Raw genomic sequence first — 13445 nt, 5'->3', positions numbered from 1 at the left:
AGCCACTTTTAAACAGTGTGAACCATTTGTAACACTGGTTATGACTTAAGCATTCATCACCATAGGCTTCCTGCATGATTTCGTGTGCCTCTGTAAAAGTTTTTTTGAATTTTGTGCAAAACTGAATGAAGATGCATTGTCCCTCTGGCTCTGCCAGCTTGAAATTTGTCAATGGTGCAAGACAATGTTCTACTCAATGCAGCACTACACACTAACTAACTAACATACAACAATGAAACTTCTGGCAGTTACACATACACAGCCATGTGCAGGGATGCCAACTGCATTTCACTCCAATACACCACTGGCACGAAATTACAAATGTTCCAGAACTTTTGAACAGAACTCGTACAAGGGTGAAATCACAGTGGCCATCACCTTCATGCCAAACAAACACTTTTTGTCTTTAGTTTGTTGATTTTCCTTGCCAAAGAACTGAAGAATGGTGTAAAACTTCTGAACGTATAAAAAATCTTCGAGATATTCATCCATTATTGGCTAACTTTACAAGTGTGGGTCCAAAATATTATGTGAATTTCATTAGAATTGCAAAATACAGTAGTAATGTGTGGAGAACATATATTCACGAAACAAACCACTCTTGAATGGCCATATAATGCAACAGATTCAAGGATTTACTACACCCGAGCAAATCTATGTCAACTACCCATTTCTAAGAACTGAAATCCTCACTTTACACAGGCTTTGTGCCAAATGGCCTGTTCCTAGCATAGCCACTTACAAATCATTCCCTTGAATAAAATTGCAGTGTGTTTGTACAAACCTCATTTCCATAGTATGATGTAAGTAGTAATAAGCTCGTTGAAGACAGTAATTATCTTTATCATTTGCAAATGAGGCCCCCAGCAGCTCTAATGCATCTATTTTCTCTTGTCGAGAAACTTCTGGCCTCGTAATGAGATATTCTACAACATCTGCTCTTGTTCTTTCAGCTGCAGCAATCAGTGGACTCATACCTGAAAGAGCAAAGTGCAACATTTGATATTGTGCAGTGATTCAAATACATATGTGATTTCAGAGTTATTCCGTTATTATATATGCACCAATTTTAACTGAATAAAGATACAGAGGATTTCCACCCAATAAATTTTTTACTAACAATATCTCAGCTTTCAGGAGTAGGAGTTCCCTCTCTGAAAATGGATATGGATGAAATGACCATTTTTCCACAAGACAACTTTCCTGACACCTTTTGTTCACATGTATTAGTAGGTAAATGTACAGAATGAAAATTAGCAAAGTATCCATAATTTTTGCTCAATGATTGTTGGAAATTTCTGGCAAATCAAACAAGTAATGCCACGATACAAAACTAAATTTCACCCACATGGAAATGTCTTCACTTTTTCACTGCCCGCATGAATAAATTATTGGCCTCTGTATGACAAGCAACTACATCATCACAGAAGAACATAAAGCTAGAGCCAAATAATGAAACAATGGATGAAACTACTTTATCTTCAAAACAATACAATTAAAGAATTCAAGAGAACTCTGTATATAGATGTTATTCGTGTTAGTTGGTTGACTGGGAAGGAGGGAGAGGGGACCAAACATCGAGAACATCGGTCCCATGATCTGAGGCGACAGAAAGTGAGCGAGGAGCAACACCAACAGCACAGTCGAGTTGATGGAACAAGAAAATGGGAAAACAAAGAGGCAAAAGGAACAGTGGGGTGGCAGGAAGAGTAAAGAATATGAGGGGGGGGGGGGGGCAGCAGGAGGTGCCCCGCCCCGCAGGCACTACGCACGATGAGCAACTGGGACAACACCAGGAGAAGAAAACACAAGAAAAGGGGAAACAAAACAGCACAGAAGACCAGATAAAATGTGGAGGAAAAGGGGGGGGGGGGGGAGGGGAGAGAACACTGATCAGTGTGGAGCCAAGACCAAAGGTCTCCCAAACCAACACCAATCCTAACCAAGGGACTTCACTTACGGAGGAAAATTCAGGTATTTAACTCTGAAAGAACAAACCACTTGTGCAAAGAAAACTGGAGGACGGACGTAACCATGTGATGGTTATCCACTAACACCTAGGAGGCCATATTGAGAGTGAAGGGCCAAAACATGCGGGGTAGTCCTAAAGTATGGATCACCACGAGAGGGGCCCGGCAACTACAAAGAGGTGTGGCTCATTACGGAGTGAAAAAACCATGGGTCAATCTGGTACAGCCAATATGAAGACGGCAGAGGATGGTAGATTCCTGATGGGGGGAATCTGAAGAACACCACCACATGATGGGAGTCTCCTAGACCATATGACGTCAATCCACTAATGAGCAAAAAGGTAATTTACATGAAGCCGCAAGGATCCCGCAAAATTGGGGCCCTGTGGAATGCCATTCTAATGGGTCTCCAGAGAGCTGAGAATCTTGTGATCCCAAACCAGGAATGACTGGTGGGACAGGAAATGGTGCATAAAATTGGGAGAGGGCCCCAAAGAGCCCACTCATGGAGTGTAAGTATGATGTGATGGTGCCCAGCCTTGTCACAAGCCTGATGAAGATCAAAGGAAACTTCAACAAGATTGCGGTGCTGGGAAAAGGCCTGCCGGCCACAGGTTTCCAATTAAAGTAGATGTTTGACCAGAGACCGTCCCTCCTGAAAGGGACACTGGTAAGGACACGAGGTCCTGAGATTCAAAGATGCAATTGAGCCAATGACCCACCATCTGTTCAAATAACTTGCAGGGGATGTTGGTAAAACTAACTGCCCAGTAACTATTGAGGGACGATGGATCCTTACTGGGCTTTAGGACAAGAGGCACAATACTACCCGTCCATTGAGAGGGGAAAATACTGAGGAGATATTGTCATTGTGGATGGCTGAGGAGATGAAGCAATTGGTTTTGGATAGAATGAGGGCCAGTGACTGAACTGTGGGAAGAGGAGAAGGCCAGAAGAAGTTCCCATTTAATAAACGGTTTATAATATGATTCCGCCTGAATAATGGTGAAACACAAGTTGGAAGCTTGAGCCTGATGAAGATGCCATCCCAAAATCGGTCACAAGGTGTTCCACAAAGACCAATGTACCCAAACAAAGAACATCCAATGTAGATATAGAAAAATGTCACACATAAAAACCCAGATTTGCCTTAATATGCATGTCACATTATACAAGATTCTGAGATTTTCCTCACTTATCCCTGGTAAGCCTGATTTACTTAATTGTGTTTCTCTCCTTTACTTGGCAAAGAAACTTCTGGTTTAATAAACTATTTTCCACCCACGTCCCCAACTGTATAGGGACCTGGCTCCACTACTACTTGTTAATCAGATACGTTTTCAATAAGAACGCATAATGACAGGTACATTAGGAACATATGAATGCATAAGGTGACCAATGCTCTATACAATGTTGTGCATTTCTGAATAGCATGGTTCCTATGTAATAGTATAAGAGATCATTGTACAATAACAACAATATAGATGATATCTACAAAAATCACTTTGCATGTCAGTGGCATGTAGGTGGAGAGGTAAACAAGTCATCCTCAGCTATCTTATTCAACTGTCATCACGTTCACTGATGACCTATCCGTCACAGCAGTAATAACTATCTTGGGTTTAATAATTTGTAGGGATATGCAATGGAATGATCACAAAGGCACAATCATAGATAAAAGCTTGTGGTACATACCAATCCTATAGTGTAACACTGTGGCAATCCACCCAAGAAAATTTCTCAGTTGAGTGGGATCAATATCAAATATGACTATCCAGGTATACTGAATCTACACAAAGAAGGGCAACACAAATTGTCACAGGTTGGTTTGATAGGTGGGAGAGAGTGAGTGAGTGACGTGACGAAAAACCTGAATCGGCAGGGAGAGTTTCACTTTTATAAGCCTACAAAGGAAAAACCATCCATTTTAATTACTGTTTCGTTAAAATAAAAAGTACTTTGTCTTTTATGGACATGTATTTAACACTTTTTCCAATGAGTCTTCCTGAGTATCAATGACAACAACACACAGCAATAATGAAAAATGCACAAATATCTTATGCAAAAAATAAGCTTACAAATGTACCATTTTCATTTTTTGTTATAAGTGCACCATAGTCCAGCAGCTCCTTGACAATGGCAACATGTCCACACTCAGCGGCAAAATGTAAAGCTGTAGCTCCACAGTGTGCCTTTTCATCTGGGTTAGCACCTTTTTCCAACAAAAAGCTCACTACATCCAGATGACCTTTATAGGCAGCAATCATTAAGCAGGTATTATTATACTTATTTGCTATGTGAATATCAGCATTGTGCTCTGTTAAATACTTCACAATATCCAGCCGACCATCAAAACATGCTGCACGCAATGGAGTTGAATTTGTTCTAGTAGGATGATTAACATTAGCACCTGATTTAACCAATGTTTTGACAACATTTAGATGGCCGGCTCCTGGAAAACAAGAAGTGAACATAAAAACAACAAGAAATGAAACTGTTCTACTATAATTTTATTTTTACTGTTTGTCAAACAATACCTGCTGCACACCATAATGCACTGGCACCTTCTATAACATAGCCATCAAACTTCACAGTTCCCTCTTGCTCTATGTCAGGTTGGCATTTGGAAAGCAGCATCTTGACTAACCTGTCATGTCCATGTCTCGCTGCTACAATAAGAGGTGTACATTTCTGTCCATCTTCCTCTATCACCTGCTACAATTACAATAAGCCTATCATTACGCAATTTTCAAATATTATGCAGTTGTATGTCACTTTCACAACTAGTAAAACTTAGCTTTAACCTTCAAGACTGTTTTAAACAAATGTACAGGTGTATCATGTTAACTGTGGCCATACTTCAATTGAAGTTATGCTTCAGCACTATTTAAACATTAATAATGCAATATCCTATCCTTAAAAAGCAAATAAGACAGGGTTCATTCCTGAGGCAAGGAACATCAGTTTAGAAAAAATACATAACTTTTTATATTGTTTTCATATTTCTACACTCAATCCAGCTCAGTGCACCATGTTAATGCCACCAAAGAAAAATAAATTTTAGGCCTATATAGCAATGAGCAGAAGAAAAACTGCTTCTGTGACTTTCTGGCAGTGATCTAGACTTTAAGCCACTAAGTGCAGTCACTATTTGGGATGCTAATATATGCAACGAGTTAGTCTGAGCAATGTATAATCAGTTTTCTCCAAAAATTCCCAATAGGAAAAAAAAGTAAAGTTCCAAGCACACACATACAATACAATTCTTTTCAACAATCTTTCATAATGTACCCTGCAGCTGGAGAAGAAGAAGAAGAAGTAGAAGAGAGGAGATCAAGTGCCACAAAGAATTCTGCTCTGTCTAGTCCACTGTCTTTAGTTAATTACACTATTTTCTTTCCAGTCATCTGGTATGAGGTCTTGAATGATATAAGGCAATGCTACTTCTGCATTTTCATAAAAAAAATGTTTGTATATTAATATTTCCTTACATGACAACAGTTCTTACTGTGTGAGTATATAGGTAACCAGTTCAGCTTGGGATACATATTTTATCTACACTGTTAACAAGTTTCTTTCCCATGACAAAGGCCTGTTAAATTTTTAATGTAGTTCCTGGCAGACTGACAAGTATGTCACAAGCAGTGTTGCCTATGCTGAGTCACCCTTTCGTGAGGGAACGTGAGCCTAGCTCGCTACTTTAACAATGCACATGTTCTTTTGTTCCAGCATTTGCTAATTTATAGTATCTGTAGTACAAAATGGCTCTGAAGGCTCACCAATGTGGCTAACAGTATGGTACAGACACACCACTGTACACAATCCTCTCATTAACACTTCTTACAGTCACCTCTTTCTATTGTTTACATTATTTGTGTATGTTTCGTACTCCGCGTACCATCAATATCAAATTCTACCATGCACACCAAGCTTGTCCACTGTATTTTAATTTTTATCGTAGGCAGGTGCAGTTTCAATCTATTACCGACAAACAATTATTAATTAAAATATTCTTAAGGACGATCAGCTATGGTTTTATAGTGTGAATCTTCGGGAGTACTTACTTGATTAAGTAGTTCTTGTACTTCTGCTGGCGTTTTCTCTGATAAAATTGCGCACAGAAGGACAGCACACCCATCACGAGCAGCGAAATAAACCTTATTTTTTAGAGTCTCTGACACTTCACTCATTTTATAAAAACGTTCTAATTTGAGTCCAAAGACACGCAATAGATTTATGCATCATACATTAAGCAGGTTTACGTATAGAACAATTTCTCCGCAAATGCTGCGGCTCCTTAGACACATGAATAACTTTCTCACGAAAAGTATCACCAAGGGTATGATTTTTCAAAAAAGTGGGAAAGGATGCTTCGTGTATAGGAACCCCGCAATGCACCACACGCACTCGTCCACTTCTCAACACTGCTGAACCACAACTGCTTTCTGCGAACTTCTGCTTTTTGTGCGCAAAATAGTCAGCTGAGTCACTGCCTTCTATGTAGAAGAGTCACAGGACAAAATTAAATTCCAATCTGATTGTCAACACCAGAAAGAAAACAATTACGCTTTATCGCTACTTCTGGTGTAATAAACCAAAGTTTACTACAGAGAGACTCGCATGCAGTGTTTTTAAGCACAGAAAAATCGTTTTAAGTTTGCTACGCCATCCTTGGATCTTTGATATACTCATGCGGATATCGATCTAATTCGTGAACAACTACACGTGCGAATTACGAAAGGTAGGTAATACATGTGAGATATTACAGTCGGCGCGTAAGTCTTGCTGTACATTTACTTACCTCAACCTGCAAGTCAACCAAAGGAGAGCAACGTGACCAAACAAGAACGAACGAAAAATCATTAATAACAATAACGGCAAGAAGTATGGACTTTATACTCCTTGTAGAGACAGGACTGTCCCGAATATAATAGGCGTTCACTAACTGTAAATATGTATGTGCAACTAGAGCAATATACGGCACGTGTGTGATACAAGAAATCTTATTTGATAGCGGAAATAATGATTTCTCTCATGAAGAGTGAATTTTGAAACGGACTAATCATCTATGAAAAACCTCGCAAGTTACTTCTTTTTCATTTCTGGAAATTTAAGCATCAATTTAACGGGTTTAAACTTAACATGTTCTGAGGCATCAAGGGATCACCAATTTAGTATTGGAGGGCAGCGTGGAGGGTAAAAATCGTAGAGGGAGACCTAGAGATGAAGACACCAAGCAGATTCAGAAGGTACTGGGAGATGAAGCTCGCACAGGATAGAGTAGCATGGAGAGCTGCATCAAACCAGTCTCAGGACTGAAGACCACAACAACAACAAACTTAACTAGAATGATAAATGTTGCAGGGTGATTCTGGCGTGGATCTTTTTGAAGATTAGGTCTGCCCAAGAATATAAGGCGCGGATCACTGTAAGCAGTTTTTATTTATAATAAACAGAACTAGAGCTTTTGCTTAGCAAATACTGGAAACTTGTGCTCAGTGTATCCGCACCATTCCTTGTATATATCTGAATGTTAATGAAAACCCATTTATAATCTACATACTTTCCTAATTCTACCGTTTATCATTTTGTGCAACTGTCAGAAAGAAATATAGCCTGTTTAGGCATATGTATAAAAACAGTCCTCATTCTCACTTATTATTTCTGTAAGTACGGTACGACGACTTATCATTATGCGAGTATTGGTCTTTTAAGACGTGCGATTTGACCAGTAAGGAAAACTCATACGCAGATTTTGTAACCAGTTCAAGAATATAAGTACACAAAGCAACATGCCAGAATCATACATAATTGAGAACACACACACAAAACATTATATGATGACTCTCTTTTGTTCTATTATAACTGACGATAATCTTTTTGGTTTTTTTTTACCGGTTTCAGCTGTGATCGATAGCAATTTTCGTATTAATGTAGCCGCATACAGCGTCATATTTCTGTTGCGCAAGCCATAAAATAATTAGAAATGTACGGAAAGCCAGAAATAGTCAGTGACGGCTCGTGAGTATACGTTTTGGGAGTTCACAAGTTTTTAGACTCATATCAACTTGAATATGTGAAATAGCATCTGCTATACAACAGTTATTATTATAAATCAATTTACACAACTGCAGCTGTTGTCAATAATAATAATAATAATATGTATAACTTGTCTGACGAAAGAGAGACTCGGTTTTGTGAAATTTTGTGGTTTTGTACATAATTAAGTAGAGTTTAGGGCAAGAACGAAATAATGTATATGCTTTCACTACTCTCCGTCTCGTCAGCTAAATATTAAAATTACTAAAGTTTTATCACTCACCAAGTCTCAGTTTCTGATACAGGAGAACGGTGTAATCACCTCTTATGAAATGTCCTATCCTTCCGTATAGTCCACACAAAAGTTAATATTAATATTCGCTAACTGTACTGCAGGTACACATTATATAAAGAAAACTATTCAGCAACATTATTAACGGTGCCTATTTGTAAAGAAAATCCATGCGTTTGTTTTTCAATAGTGCAAACGTCTCGATCACTCTGTGATTGAAATCTTTAATATGATTCACAAACTTTTTCTCAATTGCAAGCATTGCCAATGGCGAAAGCCCGTTTTCTTCCACTGTATTTCGAGGAAAGGTTTTTATCTTTTTCATTGTTGAGAAACAACGTTCAGGTTCCACTGTTGTAAGAGGAGTTGTTATAATTATCCTCATTAGTTGACATAACTGCGGAAATGTGTCTAGATACAAGTTGTTGTGTAGTAAAAGCTGCAGCACTGAAACAGCGCCCCCTGCGCGTTGAAAGTGTTTTCTGCTGTAGAGAACTTCTAGCTCTGTTCTCCATTGCCCCTTCGATAACCACGGGTACGTTTCAACGGTAATGTCAAGTTCCCTCTCAGTAAATTTGTCGAAAATAGAGAAAATGAGCTCACAACTAACAATTTTGATGCCATAAGATAATTCTTGAATGAAAAATCTTTCATTCATATGACTTATTACGGCGTCACAAACTTTCTTTTCGTATCTGCTACTTCATTTTCTTATTGTCTTTTCTTCTGAATTTGTTCTGCACAAGATTACGAAATTTCTGCAATGGCAATATTTCTTATTCCTGTAATTGCATCTTCAAACTCCAATAAATATTGTCTAGCGGTTATTGCTTCAAGATTCCGATGATGTAGTTGCCTGAAGAGTATGTTTGCATGTGGCATGATCCAATGAAAAAATTCTAGCCAAAATAAGAACGCAGAATCTTTCAAACTGGAGAGCGGGTCGTAGCTTTCTCGTCTGGTTAAACCATCTGCACGATCAGAGAGGGTAATTTCATCTAAACACTCTATCAGACTTTCCTTTGTTTTAACTGTCCGAATATTGAACACCCATCTTGTAGCTGCTGTCCATGGTGGTATAGTCTACACAACTGTGTGTAGCACACTTTTCTGTGTGACGACCGGGAGAAACGAGATGGAAAGCCGGAGAGATTAGAAAAAAATATTCAAGCAGATTAGTTTATAGATGCAGCTTTTTGCAGGACCAGATTTAATTGATGAGCATAGCAATGAACACAATAAGCCCTAGGATACACCTGCTCAGTCCTTGCCTGAATACCGTTAATGCCTCCGCTCATAACAGCAGCACCATCAGGGCACTGATCGACCACCTTTTCCTTTTTCCGTTTGCGTGCTTTTGCAGTTCAGAATTTATCGCCTTAAATAACGTCTCAGCATCCTGTGCGTCAGAGTTAATGAAGCCCCAAAATCTCTTCACAACACAGCCATGAAGTTCGTATCTATGCACAATCACCCACTGTTGCATGGTACATAGACACATCTGTTGTTTTGTCCGCCATTATAGCAAAATAATGCGCAGTTAAAATTTCTTGCGTTATTATTTCTCTGCACACATTTAGCATACAGTCCAGAAGTTCATTTTGAACTGTTTTGGAAGTACCTTTAAACACAGTTGCAGTTTTTAAGTGTTCCTTCATTGAGCTGTCAATAGCAAACTTCAAACTTCACAAGCCTACGAAACACCCCCAGGTTTTCTGAATCTTCCGTTTCATCATAACGATGTAAAGCTAACTCAAACGCCCGCAAAATGTTATACAGTCCTGGAGAAGATATGTCTATTCCAGTCCACTTGCTCGTTATGTTTCGTGACAGACTCTCTTATACACTGTCAAGCTGAGTACTGATGTTTACTTTACCAACCACTGAGAATTCAATGTTCGCATTTTTGTGGAAGAGGGAGTTATCGTGCTTTTTTTTATTTTATCAGACAAATGTACAAGATCCTGGTAATTTAGTTTTCTGTCAGCTCTTAAAATCGATTCATCTCGACACTGTACACGAAAGCCGATTCACTTTTTCCTGTCCGTACAGTCACCCACACAGTACCCAACCAATTACATCACCAATGATATAATAAAATTCAGGTAGTAACGCCTTAATATCTTCAAATATAGTAACCTGACTACAGGTAGATAAAACCAACTAAACTGGTGCACTTCCTGTTTGGAATATAAAAGGATTACTATATGATAAAATCCAAAACTTATTATACTATAACTCATTCAGAAGCCCACAAAACAGTTTTTTCTGTCACTATAGCTATAACATATACTGACGTCCGATTTAATTTTACTATATGTCGAGTGAATTGACGCATTTGACGAGTGTGCTACCAACTAACGGGATTTACGCCAATTACCAAGCGATTGGAGTATGCTACCATTTAGTGTCATTGACTTGTAGTTGAGTGGTAAGGCCTAGCTGTACACGCCACAACCCATGCACATTGTTTATCTGATCCGCATATATTTGACACACAAGGCAATTACGTCATGCCAGTCACGCATGTGCAGAAGCTTCTTAAAACGTGCACAACTGACGTGCTCGCGCCCCTGATACCAAGTTTCATAGAGTCTAGAGGGGGTAGCAATGTGACATAGCGGGGTAGATATAAGTGCCGTGTATTTCAGATTACTGAATCTACATTACATTTAATGACATTCAAAGAAAAATAACCAATAAATCCGCAAGGTGCCAAAAGTTTGGGTGTTCACGTGCTTATGTGCTCTGACTCAGCAGCCGCCGCTGGAAACAGTGTCGCCTCTGTAAAGGATAACATAAAGTTGTTCAGAGAATCGGCTGTGAACTAGGTGGTTCGAATAACGTAAAAGCAGTCGACTATTCGCGCAAAATGTCTCCAAACTTGCGAAAATTTGAAAAACTATCTGTTGAGGAAGATTATGCTTGGAGGAAATCAGAATACCAATTGTATTATGTGGTTAGCAAACTTTACAGAAGCTCTCCTGCGAACCTTGCAAAACTAGCACTCCTGAAAGAAAGGTTATTGCGGATACATGGCTTAGCCACAGTCTGGGGGATGTTTCCAGAATGAGATTTTCACTGTGCAGTGGAGTGTGCGCTGATATGAAACTTCCTGGCAGATTAAAACTGTGTGCCGGAAGGAGACTCGAACTCGGGACCTTTGCCTTTCGCGGGCAAGTGCTCTACCAGTTTGGAAGGTAGGAGACGAGGTACTGGCAGAAGTAAAGCTGTGAGGACGGGGCGTGAGTCTTGCTTGGGAGGCTCAGTTGGTAGAGCACTTGCCCTCGAAAGGCAAAGGTCCCGAGTTCGAGCCTCGGTCCAGCACATAGTTTTAATCTGCCAGGAGGTTTCATATCAGCGCACAGTCAGCTGCAGCGTGAAAATCTCATTCTGGAAACATCCCCCAGGATGTGGCTAAACCATGTCTCCGCAATATCCTTTCTTTCAGGAGTGCTAGTTCTGCAAGGTTCGCAGGAGAGCTTCTGTAAAGTTTGGAAGGTAGGAGACGAGATACTGGCAGAAGTAAAGCTGTGAGGAACGGGTGTGAGTCGTGCTTCAGTAGCTCAGATGGTAGAGCACTTGCCCACGAAAGGCAAAGGTCCCGAGTTCGAGTCTCGGTCCGGCACACAGTTTTAATCTGCCAGGAAGTTTCATATCAGCGCACACTCCGCTGCAGAGTGGAAGTCTCATTCTGGCATCCTTCATTGTACCGACCGTGCAAAGTGGCACAGTGGTTAGCAGACGGGACTCGAATTTGGGAGAACGACAATTCAAATCCACGTTTGGCCATTCAAATTTAGGATTTCCGCGATTTCCCTAAATCGCTCCAGGTAAATGCTGGGATGGTTCCTTTGAAATGGGACAGTCGATTTCCCTCCCCATCCTTGAAACATTCCGAGCATGTGCTCCGTCGCTAGTGACCTCGATACAAACGGGCGTTAAGGAACTTCCTTACTTTCGTTCTTACAAAGTATTTGACCGATTGCAACCAGTGGCTAACGCACTAAAAATAACGAACATATATTTTATCAAGATAAAAGAGCATATTAACAGTATCCTAGTGCTCAGGAAAGGCCACAAGTCGCAAACCGATTCACTGTGGAGTTGCTTCAAGAGGTGCAACTCAGTGCACAAAAAAACAGAAATAAAAATCTGTGTTGGACGGTATGCACTTGAGCAACGTCACTGGAATAATCCACCGTTAGATTATGGTAATAATTTATCGAGGGACTGAGAGTACAAGATGTACAAGTGACATTTCACAAGAAATTAATCTAAGTGCACATTTGTTAAGCGGTCTCTTCAGAGTAAAAGGACTACAAGCAGTTTCCAACATACTTCTACACTGTGTGATGATAAAGATTAGGCTCTAAGCTATTGTCTGGAGCGCATTTAGAATCTAATTAGTACAAGTGAAACGGCGATCGAAAGGAGAATTGCTGCTATCTCTAATGAAGCTTCAATACACATACCGGTGTTTTGAAAGCAGTCCAGTAGACTGATACGTACGTTTTTAAGAGTAGTTATAGCAGTATTTACTGTCTGCATAAATAGTTACAGTTTTGAAATAGTGGATGTACATCTTGGGGCAAACTCAGCATAGTGACACAATTACTCACAAGTTCATTGAACCTGGCCAGACGTGCATGCAATTTGATAATGCAATGAAACACTTAAAATATGTATTTGTTCCCCAATACAGGATAGAACAGCACTGTACCAAAAAAGTGTATCACAGATAACAATTCAGCTATATAACAACCTACCCAGTGATTTAAAATCGCAGCAACATAAAATTTTTTTAAACATAATCTTAAGTCATCTCTAGTGGAAAAATGTTTTTACTTTGCAAAAGAATTTTTAAATTACAAAAAATAGCCTTGTAAACCATGATTATGTAATAATGGTTAAATTCAAATAGCTATATTTGTCACTTGTAATTTGTGATTGTTATCTGTAATTAATTTTGTCATACTCTCTCTCTCTCTCTCTCTCTCTCTCTCTCTCTCTCTCTCTCTCTCTCTCTCCGTGTGTGTGTGTGTGTGTTTCTGTTCCTTTCGCAATTTTGACTTGTCCTATATTCAATGTACTGTTTAAGTATGTAATTAATCAAATGGACCAATAAATGAATGAATGAATGA

At 39.4% G+C, this 13445-nt stretch overlaps 1 protein-coding gene and 1 long non-coding RNA gene across 3 annotated transcripts in view; one reads left to right on the top strand and one right to left on the bottom strand.

The window, feature by feature from the left end:
• The window catches only part of LOC126260020 (protein fem-1 homolog B), a 71192-nt gene extending 64709 nt beyond the window's left edge, over positions 1–6483 (bottom strand). The window contains exons 1-4 of one of the 2 annotated variants that reach the window (XM_049957183.1): positions 6035–6483; positions 4508–4685; positions 4057–4422; positions 785–977 (exon numbers count right to left, since the gene is read on the bottom strand). In XM_049957183.1, the coding sequence (XP_049813140.1) occupies positions 785–977; positions 4057–4422; positions 4508–4685; positions 6035–6160 (863 nt within the window). In that variant the 5' untranslated portion in view covers positions 6161–6483. Of the gene's footprint in view, positions 1–784; positions 978–4056; positions 4423–4507; positions 4686–5749; positions 5807–6034 lie in introns of those variants that run through there. The other variant, XM_049957184.1, reaches the window with a different exon arrangement.
• Positions 6484–6570: 87 nt separating this feature from the next.
• The window catches only part of LOC126260021 (uncharacterized), a 31461-nt gene continuing 24586 nt past the window's right edge, over positions 6571–13445 (top strand). The window contains exon 1 of the long non-coding RNA XR_007546593.1: positions 6571–6711. This is a non-coding gene — a long non-coding RNA (uncharacterized LOC126260021). The remainder of the gene's footprint in view (positions 6712–13445) is intronic.

Source organism: Schistocerca nitens, chromosome 5 (genome assembly GCF_023898315.1).
Source record: "Schistocerca nitens isolate TAMUIC-IGC-003100 chromosome 5, iqSchNite1.1, whole genome shotgun sequence".
Lineage (NCBI taxonomy): Eukaryota > Metazoa > Arthropoda > Insecta > Orthoptera > Acrididae > Schistocerca > Schistocerca nitens.
Note: the sequence above shows the minus strand (reverse complement) of the source record. Positions and strands in the feature narration are given on the sequence as shown.